Source organism: Tympanuchus pallidicinctus, unplaced genomic scaffold, assembly GCF_026119805.1.
Source record: "Tympanuchus pallidicinctus isolate F22 unplaced genomic scaffold, pur_lepc_1.0 scaffold19, whole genome shotgun sequence".
Classification (NCBI taxonomy): domain Eukaryota; kingdom Metazoa; phylum Chordata; class Aves; order Galliformes; family Phasianidae; genus Tympanuchus; species Tympanuchus pallidicinctus.
In genome coordinates this window covers 2,818,335-2,838,651 of record NW_026294710.1, presented here as the reverse complement: position 1 = coordinate 2,838,651, position 20,317 = coordinate 2,818,335, and the positions used below count along the sequence as shown (strand labels likewise).

At 39.7% G+C, this 20,317-nt stretch overlaps 1 protein-coding gene across 7 annotated transcripts in view; it reads left to right on the top strand.

The window, feature by feature from the left end:
- Positions 1–20,317, top strand: part of KIF21A (kinesin family member 21A) — an 85,134-nt gene that overhangs the window by 13,158 nt on the left and 51,659 nt on the right. For all 7 annotated transcript variants that reach the window (XM_052680814.1, XM_052680813.1, XM_052680809.1 and 4 more), the window contains exons 2-3: positions 17,834–18,056; positions 19,223–19,405. In XM_052680814.1, coding sequence (XP_052536774.1) covers positions 17,834–18,056; positions 19,223–19,405 — 406 coding nt within the window. The remainder of the gene's footprint in view (positions 1–17,833; positions 18,057–19,222; positions 19,406–20,317) is intronic.

The following is a 20,317-nucleotide window of genomic DNA, read 5'->3' as shown; positions in this document are numbered from 1 at the left end:
TGGCAGTCATCTTTGCCTGTTTGCCACAGTTTAAACTCATTTATTTTTTGGCCAAGCTGACTAACAAGAATAATTAACCTTCAGCACTGTTACTGATTTCTTGCTTGTTGGATATTCATGCTCTCCTTAACCATCTCATAGAATAATTGTGTCAGTTTCCTTGTTCTGCCAGTGACAGTTTGGGTTTTGTTCTTATAATTCTGGTATGTTTGGCAGTATATATTCTTTAAGTCATAGAGAAATGCATGGAGTTGGTCATTGCATTATCACATGAAGCATGTGATAACCTTGTGAATACAACCCACAGCATCAGTTACTTATCTTGGAACAGCTTCCTTTGACTCTTAGGAAATTAATCATAGTTTGTGCCTTGTCAGTTTATGTTTTGTCTTTGGAAAGATGGGTTCTAATATTTTCAGGAGTATGATTTAGTTATTGATTTTCTTTCCCTCTCCTTATTCCTCTGGATTTGTGTTCCACATAATTAATGTGTAACACTAGACAAAGTTAATGTTCAGTTTGCTTTATGTTGTTGATATCTGCCTTGTATCTGTGTGTTTTCTGGTTGAAGTTCAATCTATTTAAAACAGGAATATGTTGGTAGACAGAGAGAAGTGCCTCAGAACTTGTAGCATCTGCATCTTTTCTTGACCACATCTACCTGTCAGGATTTCTCAGACTGCAACTAGGAAACATTACTGCCTCCCAAATTATATCACACGTGTCAAGGAGATTTGTCAAACTGTAGACTAGCCACTAGAATGTAGGTTAACGTTGTTTTTTAATGTGAATTCTGTAATTTGTACTTGCATTCTTTTCAAATTAAAGCTGTCTGGGGGGGAAGGCTGTATATCTAACAATGGACCAGTGGGGCAGAATGCTTGTAGTGTATTGCTTGACATCATTTTAGTGGAAACAGCTCTCCTGTTTTGTTGCTACCTCAGTATTGATGGGCATAGCCATTGCAGCACTGCAATGTGTGTGAGAGGTCCTGTCCTTTGCTCAGAAGTTACATCAACTAGCATTGTGGTGTTTTTCCATTCAGATAACAAAAATAAACTGTAGGAACCTGACTGTTAAAGCACTTTCTGTTCAAAATATGCAAGTGCTGTAATTTGAAGTTAGCATATTAATATGTGTTTTAGCAATAGCTGTACTTCAGCTGTGAAATTTCTGCATGTGTGGTTTTTTTTTTTTTTTTTTTTTTTTTTAATAGAGTCACTGTGACATAGTTTTGGCTCGGTTCTTTGTTAATGCTGCATTGGTCACTTCGCTGTGACCAATGCAAGATTTGTCTCTTAGCTTCTGAATGGCAAATCTCTCAGAATGGCTCTTGGGGGTGACATTCAAAACTAATCAGTTTAAGGCATGATTTTAAAGTATTGCCATAGCCCAAGATTTATGCACTAACTGATTGTAGAGCATTTTCCTTCTGAGTAACTCTTCTTCTAGTGCGGTATACAAATTAGATCTTAGAGGTTTGTTTTCATTGTCTGTTTGTTGTTTGAGGCTGGAAAGTTGATCTCTGGAGAGCTTAGTATTAGATAAGGAGAACATCAGAAGAAAATCTGGTAGGCAAAACCAAACATCAGATTAACATGTGAACACCAGTGTTGGTTGACGTAACGTGATACTGGATGTATAACATACAGTGTGCTGCTGGGAGAAATAGCTGAAAGAGCGTTTGTTTTCAGGAGAGATGTGCTGCAGTACTTGGCATTGTCTGGCTGTACTGTCTGTCTGGGCAGTGATGCCACTGGTACAACCTGTATACAAGGTGCCCCCTTGTATATGTTCTGTGTGCCAGCACGAGCAAATGCTCAGGCAGTGGTCACAGGCCATCTCTCTTTTCTCTCTTTTATTGTTTTTTCCTTTTGCTGCTGCTTCATTCAGTGCAGGAATGGGCTGTAAGGCCTTGGAATCCTGCTGCTGTTTATGCTCGTTTATGTTTATGCTGCTGTGTATGCTCGTCTCTATCATTAAAATATCAATAAACTCATCTCCTGAGTGTTCATTCAGGATGAATGCAAGGGATGTGGTCAGTTAATTTGGAGAGCTACAGACTGTGAGAGGGCATCTTTTATGTAGGATGTAAGTTGTTTTTTGTTGGTTTTTGTCTTAATTTTTTTGGTCAAATCTTTCTCACTTAGTTATGAGCTCCGGTGAAGCTTGATTTAAATTGTTAACTGATGCAGGTCCTGCTGTGACAGCAGGCTTGTGGTGGTGTGTCACTGCTGTACCGTTTTCCAGCTGCTAAGGCTGTGTTGCTGCATTTTTGCTGCCTTTGCAAGGTCCCTCTGCCAACAGTGCTGCTGTGGATTGGAAATCGGGAACCCAAATGTGCTGCTTTGCAGTGTCTGCTTGGAAATGCAAGGCTTAACTTATCCATATAAATACAGAGTTAGTGGTTGTGGGACCTCCACATGACACTGATGTTGGGTGGTAGATAAAAGACACAGATTATGTACATTTTATTTCCATGGACTCTGATAAGATTATCTGACATACTGTATAACACCAGACAACAGGATTTAATTGAGAATCCAATTACGTGTTTAGTTATAAGCATGATTGTTTGTGAAGTGCAACCAATCCTGACCTCAAACTTTGAGGCAGGGAAATCTTTTATTAGTTCTAGATAATCCTGCTCCCTCTTCTGAATCTGTGGCTCATTAGTTTCAGTTTATCTTGCTAACTCTCATTGGCCATGCATTTTTAATTCAGTGGTCTAGCAATTGTTAACTCTAAGTATGGTTGGGAAATAATCCATCCATAGTTTCCTTTGGGCCTTGCTAATTATTCATATGATGAGGCTTGTATAAGGGCTGCACTGCAGCTGTACTTCGTTTGATGTCAGAGTTCTATATTCCTGTGCAAACAAAAGTCAGGTGATAAGGCATGGGCAAGCAAAGTCTATAGTTGAAACCAGGGAGAAAGCAAACTTTTCTGTGAGGATCTTAAAGTGGTACCATCTGCTGAACTGTCACGCTTCTCCTTCAAAAAGTTAGATTTTACTTGGCTTTTATATAGAAGTAGATTTCAGATAGGCCTTTGTTGTATCTATATGACTTTTTTGTGTTTGTTGAGATTTATGATGAGGGCAGTGGTTAGGATGTGGTCAAAGCCGAGAGCACCCACTGAGTGGAAATGATGTTCTTTGTGTAGGTGTGAGAGGCAATTGGCTGATTCACAGCAATTAGTGATGTAAGGTTTGTAGCTCGCTGTAATAACATCACATGGTCTGATTTCTTAGCGCTGGTAAGGAAAAAGCTTGAAATGGCTTTAACACCGTTCGTGTGACCCTTTCTGGAAGCTTGGTGCAGGCCATAGCATTCTGAAAGTTTTTACTGTGTCCCTCCAGTCTTCTCAGCACAGCATCTATCTAAACCTTTCATCCATTTTTTTGCCTCTCTTTCTTGAGGACTGAGACGCTGATTGACGTTCATAGATCAAAGTGGCTCTTAATCCACCGTACTTCTTTTTCCATGTCCATTATTACTGGCTTCTCTCTCCAGCTTGTTTCTACTGCAGTGTGGGTATTTTTGTGAGAGGGCTGTGTTTCTGCAACAGTAGGTATAGCTTCTCTGTAATTCTGTGTGGCATGCTTCTACTTTCCATGTAGAAGATACAACTGTGACTGCTTTCTCAGCAGTCACTATGGTGATGACACTGTGGCACTAAAGGATACAGTTTAGTGATGGGGGCTTAATAGGGCAGATTGGATGGAATGTATGATCTTGAAGGTTTTTTCCGACCTAAATGATTCTATGATTACAGCCTCCCAGGTCTTTATGTGCTGCCAGTAAGCCATTACTGCATTGTTTTTTTCGAATGTCTATAGTTTTTCTACTCCTAGCAAAGTATATTTGCTGTTGATCCTGGCAAACTTTGTGTTTATCTTCCTTTCTGCACTGATCAATCCTGATCAAGTCCAGTTTAAGCCACAGAGCTCTTACCTTGCTCAGTGTTAAAGGCTTGGAGGAATGAGATATTTGCTCCCAAGTGTTGTGGCAGGGCTGTAGCAAGTTAAATTGGCTTTACTGATGTCCTGTTGCGCTACAGCATAATGAACAGCTTAAATTTTTAAGGCCATTTGGAAGAGTTTTTGTCAAAACACTTGTTCTGAAAGTATCTGTGCTACCTCCAGTGCATGTGGCCACTAAAGATTCTTGCATCAACAGACCACGAATAATTTGCATCAATAGTTTCTGAGAGCATCTGGGAAATGTATGGTGCAGAGGTATTGTGTGCCAAGAAAAGCTGATTGAATTCAGACAAGACAAAGAAACTGGCTCTGACCCTGGAGAAGCGTGTCTGGACAGACCTTTCTTTCTGTCCCCCAGGAGCCACAGTGAAGCGTTGGGCAGACAGAAGGGATCACGGGATCAGGTGCTGCTGCTTTGTGTGCGAGAGCCCGGCGGCTGTGTACAAAGGGGAGGTCCGTAGGCAAGGGCTGAGCCTCCCCTGTGTGCAGTGTGAGTGGAGAGAGCTGGTTTTAATGTGTCTGAGGTTTGTCAGTGCACGATTATTTGTTCTTAAAAGTGACTTTGCATTTGTAGCTTTGGAGTTCTGTTTGGAATTGTAATCTAATCTGAGCCTTAATGAAAAATTAAGCATCCAGCTAGAATATGAAGCAGAAAGCACTCAGCCTCACTGTTAGGCTTGCATCCATATTAGTTGTTTCAAGGAGACACAAGTAACTAGTTCTTTCTATACTTTACTCACAGCGTGTATTTGATGAGTTGAGGACATAGCTGACTCGGGAACCTGTCAGTTTATGTTGCAGTGCAGTACCAGGGTGTGCTCATTTCTAGGACGTGCTCTATCCTGGAGCTAAAACTTTGTTTAAACGATGTTAATAGAATTTTTAATAGTGGTAATTCCAAGCTGTACTCTGCTAGTGCAGTGAGGTATGTATGCTAGCAGCAGTTAAACCAGGGCAATGACTGCATTTGCACAGTGACTTCCACGCTGATTTGCACAGCCATCAAGATCGATCTGGCTGTCTGTTGTAGCTTAACCACTAGAAGACTGAGCAGCCTTTTCTATTTTATGTTACAAAAAGCCAGGAATATGAAATTGGCCCATACTTTCCTAGTGAGGTAGAAGAGCAAGTGCTGTCACTTCCTGTTACCTCAAAATCTCTCCTGCTCGCTCAAGTGGTAAGTTGAATATTACAGTCAATGAGTTACTTGGATAGCTTTAACTCTTAATGTTGTCCTGAGATATGTAATGTCAAAGCATCATATTTTTAACCTCAGTCAGGTGTTAAGCATCAGCCAGTTTTGAAGCAATGTAACAGCTTTTTTTTTTTTTTTTTTTTTAAGCTTAAGCTAGTGTAATATGAGTGTGTTTCTACAACTTAGAGGATGCTCTGCTGACAGTGGGGAAAAGTAATACTGCAATGTACAGGCAGCTGAAGTAGCTACAGCTTTTTGCTTACTGCAAAAATTTTAGCCCAAGCCAGGCAAATACAAATAATTTGAACATTTCAATCTTTTATGTTTAATAAAATATGAAAAGTTACTAAATATTTTGAAAATGTTTGTGGTTTATCAGCTGTAAAGCTATTTTCTATGCAGTACTCGCATTTAAATTCTGGTCTTCGTTATTGTCAGGCCTCCACTTTTCTGCCAGGACTGTTTTAACATGGTGATTGCATGCCAGAGGTGTTTGTTTCTGTGAGAAGTGGAAGCTTATGAAGGAAGAGAACTGGATTTGTCTGTGACAAGGCTCTACCCTAACTCTATGTAGTTGCATATAGTTGTGGTCTTTAAGTCCTTCAGTGGTCTGTCTCCCAGCCTGGAGAAGGGGCTGAGGATGTAATGGTGGCAGCTCAGCCCTCAGTGTGGGTACTGTTGTAGCAGAGAGCTGTCTGACTACTGGCATTCTGATGTGAATTTCTGTATGGGAACTGGTTTGTGTATTAAGTTCTAGGATTAAGTCCTTGAATTTACTTTTTTTTTTTTTTTTTTTTTTTAAACTAACAATGCTGAACAAATCTTTGAAGACTGATAGTCTCCATTGGCAGTACCAGCTGTTTCATTAGTCAGCTGTGGCCAGCCACTTTTGCTTTACTTCTCTTATTGTTTTTATTTTGATTATTTCAGGTTTCCACTGATATTTCCCATATAAATGTTGAACAGAATCATAGAATAGTTTGGATTGGAGGGGACCTTACAGCCCATCCAGCCCCTGCCGTGGGCTGGCTGCCCTCACCAGCTCAGGCTGCCCAGGGCCCCATGCAACCCGGCCCTGAGTGCCTGCAGAATGGGGCACCCACAGCTCTGTGGGCAGCTGTGCCAGGGCCTCACTGCTCTCTGACTAAAACAATTTCCCCTGACATCTAATCTAAATCCTCCCCTCTTTTGGTTTAAAGCCATTCCCCTTTGTCCTGTTACTATTAGTCCATGTGAAAAGCTGGTGTCCCTTCAGTTTATGATCTTCAAGAACTGGAATACCACAGTGGGGTCTCCCTGCAGCCTTCTCTTCTCTAAGCTCAATGAGGTCAACTCCGTCAGCCTTCCTTCTTTAGGAGGGTGCTCCAGTCCTCTATTCTGTCATTAAAAGAAACTTTCCTTTTTTTTTTCCCTCTTCTCTGTCTACATTTGAAAACCGGTGTGCAATCAGTAGAAAAAAAGATTATGGTTAGTCCAAATTTTTTGCCTGGTTGAAACCTCATGAGGAGTGTTGTTAGAATTAGTACCAGGAGACTCCAAACTACCTCAGCTTTTGGAGAAGATAAAAGCTTCAGTTCATGTTTGTTCAGTCAGTTCATGTTTGCCTGAAATGCTTGCTTCCAGTGAAAGAGCATCCAGCATTGTACCAAACAATCAATTCAGAGCATGAGTTAGAGTGGAAAAATGCTACCTAGTGCATTTCGAGCATAGTTTCCTGAATTGCTGACTTTCAACTAACTTCAGAGGTCTTCTGAAGCATCATCTGAAGCTGCCCAAGAGCAGGAAGGTGGTAAAGTCGTCATAAGGCAGCTGAATGCAGTACCACTGCACAGGAAAATGAGGATGGAGGATCTCTAATTTTTTTATGCTCTTACAACCAACATAGATATGTACTGCAGTCTTGCAAATGAAGGAAATAGTGAAGGAAATAATTGAAACTGGAATTTGATATTCAGACATAGAAAAATGTATGGAACCAGAAGGACTGAAGGAAGTGAGTAGCATTGTTCCTTTCTGTCTTGCAAGTTTTAAAATAGGTAATACTAAATAATGTGAGTGGGTTATTTTCCCTTACTGCACAGTTAGGATTTACCAGCTCAGAGCCTTCAGTCATTGCTTGGAACAGTTTACCTTCTGTTTTGAAACAGAGCAACTTCTGTTCATCGGAAACAGTCAACAATAAATATGAAGAAATTTTCTGCAGTTTGCTTTGGAACACAGTGTATTGGGTGTTGTGGATACAACACTGGTGGTTTAGTTATTTATTTTTAAATAAGGAGTGGCATAGAAGTCATGCAGTGTTTTTTGTTCCAAGAATGCTGCACTGAGAAATGAAGAATGAAGGCCCTATTCAGAGCAGATTATTAAAACACTGTTTTTAGCTGTCCTGTCCCATTGTGAAGTTCGTGGTTGTTATTTTAATAGTATTAGCTAAGCAGTCATTTCAGTAATAACTAATGACAACTTGTAATTTTCTTTTAATTGACCTGATCCTCCTTTTCTTTAGTGGGATTATTTGACTGTAATTACCTGAGATGTGGCTTGTAGTTTTAGCTATGGTAAGTATGTTAGTAACTTTTTGTTTATTTTGAGGTAAGTGAAGTTGATGTGAATTGTAACTCTTGAAGCTGTTGTTCTGCCTGTAAGACAAGGAGCTGCCCTAGACTTCCGAGTGTATAATTGAGGAGATATTCAACTTTATATAGAGAAATAATTTCTTTTTTAAATAGATTTCTAAGGCTACTGCAGTCTTGGCGTAAACTTGTCATGATTTCTGTACTGTAGCTCTAACTGGGCTGTGGGTGTGTGTGTAGGGAGAAAGAAAGGCAAATCTGAGAAAAGGAGTCAATAAATAAGAATTAACCTTTGTTGCGGATGTTGGAAGCCTTTTAATTGTAAACAAAGTGATAGAGTGTCTCTTTTTAAGAATTTAGCTATTTTGAAGAAATTTTGAAGAAACAGACGAATTAAAAAGGGGCTTGCACTTAACAGGAAGAAATTGGACAGAGCCTGGTGTTGTCATGACTGATAGGTTGTTAGTTTTTGTTTTTTTTTGTCATCTTGCCTTACATCAATTTGTTTTATCATTCGTATTCTCTACAGGAAAATAAAGTTTTGAATAACTATTGCTTGGTTTGGTGCTTATTACTAAAGGTACTTGTGGCTCTCATTCTTGATATCCCTGGAAGCATTGGCAAATAGTAATATTAGGAATTTCCTAAATGTGTGCTTTTTTTTTTTTTTTTTTTTTTAAATAATTCATATAATTGCTTTGAGTATATATTTTGTTCTCAAGTTATTCCTTTGCCTTAACATATGCAAAAACACTTTTTTTTTTTGGGGGGGGGGGGGGGGGGGCAGGAAGGGGAGGTGAAAGAAGGGATTAGTACAGACATGATGTCATTGCCTTGCATGCAGGAGAGTCCATCTTTTGAAACAGAAAGCTGCAGTTGGTTCTGCACCTCTAATGGAAAATACTGTGTGGGCACTATTAGTTCATTTATCTCTGTTACTGTGATGCTGTGGGCAATGTTTCTGAAACCAGTGTCGCAAAACTGTATTAAAGTTTGACGCTCATAATTATATCATAGCTGCAAATGTGCCTTATAAAGAGCTGACAACATTATCACTGGTGTTGTGATTCAAATAGCTTTGTATTTAGATGTTGGGCCCCAGCTTACAAGAAGTGCCTGAATTACACCCTGATCCCTGAACTTTAAATGTGGCTCCTTTAGCGCTCAGACTGTGCTTTTGCATTCTTGTCTCTTCTTCCCCTGTGCTTAAATAAATGTTGTGCTGTTACTTGGTAAAGCAGCAGTGATTGAAGTATTTTGTGGCTTTGGATTCACCCCATTACTTTTGACAGTATTGTTTCAGCTCAGTTGAATTTTTAGTCTTTACATTTCTGGAAGCAAAATGTGTATAAAATATTGGCAGTGCTTCTTCTTATTATGCCTTACTTTTAGGCTAGGCAGTGCACTCTTCAGCAAGATTACCTTGAACTCTTTCAGTTAAGCTTTTTCATCTTAAGTTACGTAACATTTGTTTAGCAGATTTAATCTGTTAAGTGTTCAGCTGTGTATCAGACAGATGCAACAAAAAGTGTATTCCTTTTCCTGATACTGCCCTAATTACTTAATACCAAGGCTCTGATGCTAACAGCAGTGTGACTCAACATTAGATGTCAACTAAAATGAGCCAGTGCCTTCTAGAGTTTCTTTTTGCTCAATTTGTAAAAGGTGAAAAATGCTATAGTTTCAGGGCTAAACCCTTCTGCTGGGAGTTGTTTCTGGTTGTGTGACTAGTTTGGGTTTGTGCACAGTCTGTACAGCTTGGTGTCAGACCTGCTAATGCTGACTGAGCTTTGTATTCGACTGCATTGTAACAGTAGAGATGCTTGCTCATGCATCTTGTTTTCTAAATTTACTCATTTGTGCTTCCTGATGAGGAAAGACAGCCTCTTCAGGCTAATGAGCTATATGGGCATTAGGAGTCTGTAATCCTTTCAGTACTGGAGTACATTTAATTGATTATAGGAAGGGCCAGTGTCCTTTGTGACTTTATGATGTGGTGCAGGTGTGCGTGTATTCCTGTCTGTTATAAAATTAATTTAGTTTTAGGAAGACATAACTCTGTGTTTAATTTCTTGGTAACAAACCATAGGTAGTTCAGGTCTTAATTCATAAACTCAGCTTTGCCCAATTTGCTTAGATCTAATTCTTTCTTATGCATTGTTATTTCACTGTCTCAGAGACAGGTGTAATACTGAACGTTCAGGAAAAGAAACCAAGGCAAGTGCTACTGTAGGATAGTTTTTTGAAGACTGTTTGCCTTAGAAATGTCATTTCCACAATCAGTTTAGCTGTAATCAAATTGCAGTTGGAGCTCTGCCAGGTCTGTGCTTGGCAGACATGTGGAGGCTTATGGTCACGCTGCTTTTCCAGCACTGCTGACCTTGTCTTGAACCAGAAATAACCGAGGCCTGTGCAAATCCTGCGGTACAGTCCTCTCTCTCTCTCTCTCTCCCTCACTCTTTTTCTCTCTCTTTCACTCAAAAGTCAAATTGTTCTCAAAAGCTGTGGATTTCTGACCTCCCTAGAGAGTAAATGAGTCTGGAGAAGGTTTGGGTGAAAGAATTCATTCATGTTGTAACAAAATATGTCAGAGGTCCCCCAGTCTTTTTGGTCTTGCATCCTTGCTGTAGGAGCCAGGTGTGAGGAGGGAGCAGCAGGGCAGCAGGACTGCATGAGGCAGGCCCGGCCTTTCCCCTCCCTGTGTCCCTGTGTTTTCTGTTCTGGGCAGCAGCACATGACAGCATCCTCACACTGACAGGCAATCTGTGCCGCATAGCCTGCTAGCTTGTTACAGAAGCGCACAAGAATTAACGTGAAATCATACAGCTGCACTGTTTTCTGGCAAGTAGAAGGGAGTGCCCAGAGATGCAGCTGCCATGCTGTGCTCCATGAGCCAGGCAAAGCAGCAGCCTGTGGGCCTGCCCCAGCCTGGCACAGCGAGCGTCGTGCCCGGCACCAACAGCTTGTGGTGCGGCAAGCTGCTGGGAAGGGCGCCTGCCCTGTGAAATTGAAGTGGTGTGTAAACAGAGGGGGGGGGGAAAAAATGTAGCTGATGAGGTAGAGATTGCATGCATAGAGGAAGAACAGGCCTAATCTACTTACAGCTGTGGTGTACTTCCTCAGCTAAATCTAATTCCAGCTCTCCATTTGCTGTCTTCTTGTTATTTACAAGTTGGATGTGACAGTGCTCAGCACAGAAAAAAGTGTTCTGCCTTCATGTTTTTGAAGAGGTTTTTTTATTTTTTGTCTGTAGTTAAACAAGGCAACTATTAATAACGTACCATCTTGGAGTCGTGCTGTGTGCTTTAAGCTAATGGTTTAGAGGTCATGCTTAATGGGTACACGTGGACGGAAGGGATGCTGATTCCTTATCAGCATCTTAATAAGATGTTGGAATAAAATCTTGTCCCTCTTGTCCAGTCTTGTGCCTGTTGCAATTCTTAACCCTTAGATCTTAATCCATTTGTTCTGTGGGATGTTTTTTTTCTCTGATACTGCCAAACTTGCATCTGCATCCTACCTGACGTGCCTGAATGCTTTCAGATGCCTAAAGGCGGGAAGCACTGGTACACACATAGATTATCTGCTTTGCTTGGTGCAATTATCGTCTGAGTTACACCTGGACCTTGGATTAATATGGGCTCCAGGAACACGTAAGATGAGCTCCACGTAGCTTACAGCAGCCATGGTAACTTTGCAGAGAAACATTGATGGGAGCAGTGCCCGAGCCTTACATAAGAGTGATAGGGTTACAGTCGTCTGAGCTGCTCCTTGTTGCCCAGGCTGGGTGTATGGGTGCATGGCTCAGGGGTGCACAGGCTTGTGGGGCTCCAGCTGGCCCCTTTGCCTTGGGGGTGACCTGGTGCTGTGCCAGGTGCTCAGCTGCCACAGCTTTGCTGCTGGGCAGCGTAGTACTAAATCCTTGTAACTTATTTGTTACTGCATGAACATGCCCTTTTTACAGCTTAATAGCAGCAGGTGTAGTACACCTGTGGTGTAGTGCAATTCCATATTAATGGTATGATTAGCCAAAACCACTGAATACTAATAATTAAGGCATTCAGAAACAGTTACTTTCTGCAGAGACAGCACTGCGTTACAAAGGCACCCAGAGTTTGCCGTATGCTTTGTTTGCCTTTGTATATAAGGTTTGCTGTCATTCATCATGCATTCAGTAGTTAAAGTGTATCATGAATGCTTGGTTTTTCTGCCATTGTAAGCACCTGAGACAGGCAGACAGGGTTTCACTCATCGAGGGCTACCAAAGCTGCACTGCATTTATGGCTTGCTCTGAGAGAGCCACCTTGCTGGCACAAGACAGTTGCCTGGGACTTCATCTCCAGGATTGCCATGCAGCACTAGCTGTAGGCTTTGGGTTTGAACTGGGGTTTTCTTTTGTGTTATTCTTAAGTAGCTTAAAAGGGAGAAAAAAAAAAAAAAAAAAAAAAAAAAAAATCATGTTATTCCTTCAGAAGGAGTTGGGTTGGAGGTGAGATATTGCTTTGTAATACCCTTTTATTTTGGAGTGTAGATAAATGGATATGTTTCTCGGGTAAAAATGCAGGACAAAATCTCACTAAAATATTTCTTGGACTTTTCATATTTGCTTCATTGGCTACCAGCAACCTCTTTGGAAATGCTGAGAAAGACATTACAGAGCTATATCTGCACCAAAGGTTAGTGAATAACAACTTGCTAAATAAAAGCATTTTTACACATGCTCGTTTCTTAGCACCATGGTGTTTACGCAGGAAATGGAAATGTAGTGGTGTTGTGCTCAAAAGTGCTGGCAGCTGGAATGGAAACTCAGAGCTGGTGCTGGTGGGAGGTGGAAGGTTTGTTCCTGGGTCCTCATTGCTGTGGTAACAAGATAGACCTGGCATTTGACATGGGGCAGCTTTGTTCATGCCTGTAAACTTCATTAAGGTATAAAGGATGAATGTACTGATTGACTAGTTCATACAAATCACTTGGAGGCTATGGTTGTGGCCTCATTTGGAAGTGCTGATTAATATTCATCATATTATATCATAAGCATATCATAAGCAAACTTTCTGTGTGTACAAACAAAAATAGTGAAAAGCAGAAGTATTGTGTATCTTTGGGATGAAATCTCTTTAGCTTTCTTAACTGCCTCCATGTTGAAGGTGTATTTTTAATAGGAGTGATTTAATGAGTATAAATCATAGAATCATTCAAACGGTTTGGGTTGGAAAGGACCTTTAAGATCATGTAGTTCCAACCCCCTGCTACAGGCAGAGACACCTCCCTCTGGACCAGGTTGCTCAGAGCCCCATCCAGGCTTTGGATGTGGTGTAATAGAAAGGGCAGGGAATTATGAGGCCAAAATAATGGCAGGAAGCCATTTTCTCTTATTCTGGTTCTGGAAAGGTTTTGTTTTTCCATTCATTAAATGTTTTATTAGCTCCTCCTGTGTTTAATATTTCATATGCTCACAGGTGAAACTTATTGTGTGAAGTTTAGTAGGCTCCATTTGTTAAGAGATGCATGTTGGAGAGTCTTGGGTGTAAGGCTGGTTAGTTGCTTTCCTGCATAGAACCCTGTGATTGGAGCTATATATGGAATTATGTCTTCCAGACCAAGGCAAAAAATGTCCCCCGCAGGCAGAGTTTGATAAAAATGAACTTTACAGAAGACAGCATCAGCATCTTTTCTTCTTTACAACACTTAGCTTTTGACTTTTAAAACAAGAATAATTTGATTCTTTGCTCTTTATGTCACTGTTAGGAGTTCTTTCTAGCTTATTGCTGTTGTTCTTGTGCTGAAAAGTGTATAGTAACTGTAATTATTACCCTTAGTTACAGTAGAGTAAAACTTAACACGATGATGCAAATTAAAAAAAAAAAAGGGAGTCTCATTTTCTTTAATATATGAAAGAGGAGATTAAAGAAGGACTTGATCATAGATCATTAGTTTTGTGAGGGCTCTCCTAGGGGAAAAATTAGGTAACAAGGAGATTCTTCACTGAACAGGCAGAGGGAGAAGACTGTTCAGTAGTTGAAAGGATATATGTGTGTATTTAAAAAAAAAATATATATGATATCTATGACAGTGTGTATATAACATTGTGTATTATAATTTTATACATACTTCTAAATCTCTGTGACTATTTTCATCTCTGAAAATAAACTAAGGATACTTTCAAAAATAATACTATGATGTTATCTAATTTAAACAAATTAATTATGGGAAGTTTGATGGCTTGCATAACCCTGGGTATTGACCCTCCTGAACTGTATAATCCGAGTCAGTTCCAGCTGATACTTTTTAGGAGAGGCATTATGCACCTATTCTACTGAGAGATTAGTTCCAGGACAATGCAGTGCCTTACCATGCCATCTCTGGATATTTTAACCCTCTGTGATTAGGCAGCTTGTCCCAGTGTGCTGAGGCAGAATAGATTTAGGGGATTAAGTTTCATGTGTGTGGCCTGAAGGCTCTACAAAAGTACATAAAAACAAGGCTTGGGTGCGTTCGTGCTTTGGAGAGGAGGTGAGGGAAGGATGTGTTGTAAAATATCTGGGAAGTTGCCACATCTAAGGAGGTGTGATTGGAAGTAGATGGAAAACCTCTGATTGTATGCAATTAAGAGAGTAGCCTGAAAAACAGGTGGAGTGGAGTCATACAGAAGACAAAATGGATGAAGTCGTATTGGTGCTGGAGAAAATCCTGGTGGCAGACTGCCAGACTGGGATCTGGGCAAGGAGAAATGACAAAAATGAGCTCTTTCACATCTTAGAGTGTGGGCGCTGCCTGCTTTGCAGGCAGAAGTGACCACATTAAGTCATGAGAGTGGGAAAGGTCTGGCTGTAAGCAGAAAAATAAGAAAGTTTTCCTATTTGATGTGTGGGGCTGGGAAGGGAGGAGGAAATTTTCCTAAAGGCAGTGCTAGAGCAGAAATCGACTTGCATGAGGCCTGAGACTCCCTGGATCGCACACTTAGTGCAGGTAGAAAGACTTCAAGAGCTATGAACTTCAGGTAATCCACTTGGATGATTCGTAAGGTTTGAAAGGATTCATAAGGTTTGAAAGTAAGGCATTTGTGTTTTCTCATCATGCTAGCTTGTTGCTGAACTTATAACATAAAGAACAAGAAGTGTCCCTTGAACACATCACGGGTTGGATGGTGAAGATCTCAACGGCACATCATCTTTGGAAAGACATTCTGCTGGTTGTGTCACAGGCTTCCGTTGGCTCTGCTGGTCTCTGGAGCGGAGTCTTGCTGTGGTCTGATAGTCACACATGGGCACATGCAGCTTTCTGTTGTGCTGGCTTTTGTAACAGTGCTTGCAGGTGCTGCTCAGTTTCAGGCCGGGGAGCTTACTGGTAGGGCTGCCGTGGAAAGCTTTTCTGCAGACGGCAGCAGAACAGGTTGCTTGTCTGTCCCGTCACCTCTGGAAATCCTGCAAATCCTTTATGTTTAGGCACATGGTTTTTCTTTGTGGTCATTCTGAGCCTTTATTTAGTATCAGGAGGGAGAAAATCATTTGGTACATTTCATAACTGCATGAATCCCTCTGTTTAGAAAATTGATTCTGAAACTTGAAGCGTAAGAAAAAAGTGAGAATGTGAAGAAATGGTAATAATTATCAATCTTCATTTTACAAGACAGTACTAAAAGCTTTTTGGATCTGCGGGTTGAGTTGGATTTTTAGGGTGCAGAAAAAGTTACTTAATTTTGAGAACGTTTTCCATCTTGATCTTGTGAAAAAGTCATTTAGGCTTCATTGTACCAGAGGGCAGGGTGAGAGACATGTCTGAAACGTCAGAAACCCTCAAGCTTCATGCTTGGAAGAACAATTGATTGCTAATCCAGGGCGGGCAGTGCAGAGGCAAAAGAATGAGCATTTCATTGCTTTTTGGCTGACGTGAAGGCATAAAAATAAGGCATAGCCCACCCAGCTGGTATTTTCTAAGTATTGTATGCTATAGGCAAGGTGCTACAATGTATTTTGCTCTGCTTTCCAGTTGGGTAGGATGCTTTTTTGGAAAGGCATACCATGAGTATCACTTTGAACTTTGAAGACTATTGCTTTTTACTTAGAAGTAAAAGCTACTTTATTACAGAATGCTAGTTAATTTAGAACAAAGTAACTTCATCACAAGCTTATGTATGGGAATGCCAGTCAGGATTTATGATGAGTGGATGCTGCTGCTAGCAGATCGAGTTTGTTAGCAAAGGAGCTACATAACTCCTGATTTTGCTTATTTTGTTTAAAGAGAAAAAGCATGATTGTGTATAGAGAGAGAATCTGTGACCTATTTTATGTACTCCAAATGCAAATACTAACTCTGAAATATTTATGCCTATTTTACACATCCTATAGTCATTCCTCTCTGAAGTGTCACATTGTGGGATAAAATGAAGCTTTTGGCATAAAATTTCTGAGAAATACTCCTGACAGCGATGCACATCCCTGAGTTGAAAAACTGCTTGTCAGCAGTAAAAAGAAGATAGTGCTTTGTGCAGGATGTTAACTTGAATCAGAGTGTGTGTCTGGTCATATAATTTAAGTGTGCTGCGGCAGACTAATTCATTCAGAGTCTCTTAACAGCCAGCAGGCACTGGCATGGTCACAGTGGATCAGTAGGCAGTGTTTGGACCCTTATGTTTCCATTAGGTTCTGGAACAAGTTTCATGTGCCTGCAGAGGAGCATTTTGGCTTAGTTTCCTCTGAAAGGGGTGTAATTTGAGCTCTCTGCGGGTGCTCTGTGATCCAAACCAGCATGTGCTAGGTGAGGGGATCGTGGCAGTCTTCTTCAAAATGATGCAGCCACTCCAAACAAAACACTACTGTAGGTGCAGCCTGTAAAGCTTCAGGTATGAAATATGCCTGAAGCTCTGCGTATACAGGTCTTCAACTTCAATGTGGCATAATTGAAAGTGGCAACAATGAAGGAAACGAGTTTCCAAAGTTTGATTTGAACAGAGAACCTAAATACACTGTTCCCTGATTTTATTTGCGTGTTGCTATGCTGCTGATGTCTTAGTAGCCTTACCTTTAGCCTTACTTTTCCATTATCTTTAAGGCTGTACGTGTGTTTGAAATAATGTATTTCTTTGAGAACCTGGAAGCACTTTAAAAAAAAAAAAAAAAAAAAAAAAAAAATCTTGAAGTTGATTCAGCAAACAAATTATTAGTTAATTACAGCTGGAATAATATGCTGTGATGTTGGCCACAGCTTTTTCTTCCTGGTAGTTAACTATTAAACAAATTGAGTCACAAATTTCCACGGTCTGCTTTAGTCACAGAGCTAGTTCATGAGTTCAGTTCTGACAGTGCTGTGGGACTGTGGATGCAGGGAACCAATACATTTGTAATATATAAGAAGTCTGGGTTGGCTCTTCTCCTCAAACTTGTTTATCAGAAACTGAACAAACTGAAAAAAAAAAAAAAGCTGGAATTTCTCAGTAAGGAATTAGTGAGGAATTAGGACACTTCTACAACTTGTTAAAAATTGTTCTTTTCTTTGAAAATGTGCTTAGGTAAAATCAAGGATTACATGGAAGTGTTCTTTTCTGTTCTGAGAAGCAGGAAGGCTCATGTTTCTTCCTTTACTTTCTGTTATAGCAAACGGGCTTTCCTTTCAGATATGTGGGCTTTGGGATCCCTGCTCCCAAATTACTACTTACTTTTTTTTTTTTTTTTTTTTTTTTTTTTTTTTTTTTGTTGCTTAAAAAAAATCTTATTATAATGAGTACAAGAAGTCATCTGGATAAACTAGAATGTCTGATTTCAAGGTGTGAAACAAATCATGCAGGTTACTCTTCAGCAGTGCATCCTGTATGTACAGAAATATCCAAGGTTACGGGCTAGTCGTCAGCTTGAAGTTAAGAGGTGAACCTTCAGGGAAGATGCTGCCGTTTGCACAAATGTTTGTGTGAGTGGGGCTGTGACACAGTACTTAGGCTCAGGCAGCAGGAATCTTGCTGTCCTCCTGAAAAATGAGAATTTTTCAGTCAGTAAAAAAATATTTTTTCAGGTCTCTTATGTTGTGTGCTTTTCTTTCTAATGTTGAACTTTTAATGGCTCTTTTTTTTTGTTTCTTTTAAAACAGAATTAGACCACAGCTAGCCAAAGAGAAGATTGAAGGATGCCATATTTGTACATCCGTGACACCTGGTGAACCTCAAGTGTTCTTGGGAAAAGATAAAGCCTTCACTTTTGATTATGTGTTTAACATTGACTCACAGCAAGAAGAAATCTATATACAGTGTATAGAAAAACTGATTGAAGGTTGCTTTGAAGGCTATAATGCAACTGTCTTTGCTTATGGCCAGGTAAGCTTTACAACTTTATTTAAAATATTTATTTTGAAGTAAACACAAACTGTTTCTTGTAATTGATCTATCTTTTAAGTTTCGCAGTGCACGAACCTGGTTTTGGTGGCTTGGTTTTAATGTAAACAAGATATTCTTTAGAATATTGTTTAGGAGCCTGTACAGATTCTGTGCTTAATGGCAACTGGAATGCAGCAGATTTGTATGAGTAGTAGGCTTGAATTAATAGTAGCAGTGAAAAGTTACAGTTTCAGATGCTTTGGGGAAGGGGATGTTTGGTATCTGTTAATGGATTCTGGAGAACTCCAGGCTACTCTTTTTCTAGGGACCAGAATCCAGAGTCTTTTCCTAAAGAACAGATACCTCCCCCCATCAGTAAATGGGGCACAGTTTTTTAGCTAAAAGCTGAAGTATCGTTGAGCACAGAGAATACGCTGTTGTCTTCTGAATTCTCCTTAAGGAATTTATTACGTGGAAGTTGATCTTAGTGGGAGGCTGAATGTCAATACCACTGAATGTCTTATTTCAAGTTAGCTTGGTGAAGTCTAGCCCTGGTGAAACTAAGCAGTTGGTAGATCCAGTTTAGTAGATTATGTTTGACAACATGATACTATCTTTGTCTTGGACTTGACCTGCTAATTAAATAAAAACCCACACTATCTTATTTTCTGTAGGACTTCACTTTTGATTAAGCTATTTTCCTGGTCAGGGTACAGATGCTTTGTATAGGTTGAGAACAGTGGTAATATTTCTCCTGAGTGATATTCAGGCATCTTAATTAAGCAAACTGTTTAATGTACTTCAGTAGAGAACTGCAAATGCTGATTTTACTTAAAAAAAAAAAAAAAAAAAAAAAAAAAAAAAAAAAAAAAAGCTTTAATCAGTCTCATTTGAGAACATTAACTATTCTTTTGACCTCATATGATAACTTAAGGCTGATGTAAGCAGCTTAGAGGAAGCTTGTAGGAGAGAGGTTAAGAAAATTAGAACTGGTCCCCACCTGTGTTGTATTTGATCTGTAGGTCACATTTGTCCAACAACTGCACTTTACACATTTTGTAAAAATGACAAAAACTGTCTTTGTAATCTCTATCTAGTAATAGTTCAGAAATCACTTTTCACTGTGATAATCCATATGTTCTAGTGAGTGCTACTTTTCTATTTAGACAGGTGCTGGCAAAACATACACCATGGGCACTGGATTTGATGTCAACATAACAGAAGAGGAACAGGGCATTATATCACGTGCTGTTAAGCATCTTTTCAGATGTATTGAAGAAAAGAAACAAGCTGCTATTAAACAAGGACTTCCTCCTCCAGATTTTAAAGTTAATGCACAGTTCCTTGAGGTAAGTGTGATCTGTGTATGTGGTTGTGTGTATAACTTCATGTATTTTGCAAAGCAAATGAAATGCTTTTTTTTGGTTGCTACTTTGACCCTTCTTTTCTTTTCCCACAAGATGTTTTGAATTAATTTTCCAGATTTCAAAAGGAAATACTATATAGTTTGTTTGCTTTGTTGTTGTTGTTCTTTTAATTTATGAAAAGAGCCTTTTTATCTTATTCCAATTATCAGGGTAGCTTTCTTTACTGGGTTATTTTGAAGTGTAGAAATAATTATGGTGATTGTCATTTGTCCTTTTCTATACCACACATTTACTCATGGGAGCTATTGCTTTTGCTAGTCTATTATTCTTCATGAAACTTTCAAAGCAAGAAATCAGTAATGCTTTACATCTTGAACCATGCTTAGCCTGTTTGTGTAACTTTCCCATAGACGACTTCAGTTTTCAAAATCTGTTCGGTACACTTGGTCGATTTCTTTAATGAAAAAAGAAAGTTAGCATAAAATAACTTTGTGATTTTCAGTGGCATGGAACTGGACTTCTGAGTCACTACTTCTTGCAATAGGCCCAGGGAAATCCCAAGTCAGTGCTGCAGAAAAGCAGTTCCCTTTGTTCTTGTAGGCACAGCCACTAATGAGAGGCTGTAACTCTCATGATCATTCTGTTCTGCAGCAGCTGTTGGTTTAAGTCTTACAGCTTTTATGCTGAAACTTCTTCCAATATATCTATTTTCTAGATTAATTGCTTTGACTATAATATTTATGTTCTCTGCCAACATATAAAATCTTACGTGATATTAACAGGGAGAATCAATTTCAGGAAGAGTTTGTTTTAAATGTGTAATATTTAGTTCAGTATTTCACAACTTTGTCAACAGTGGAGGGAGAAAAACAATACCACATAATCTTTTTGTAT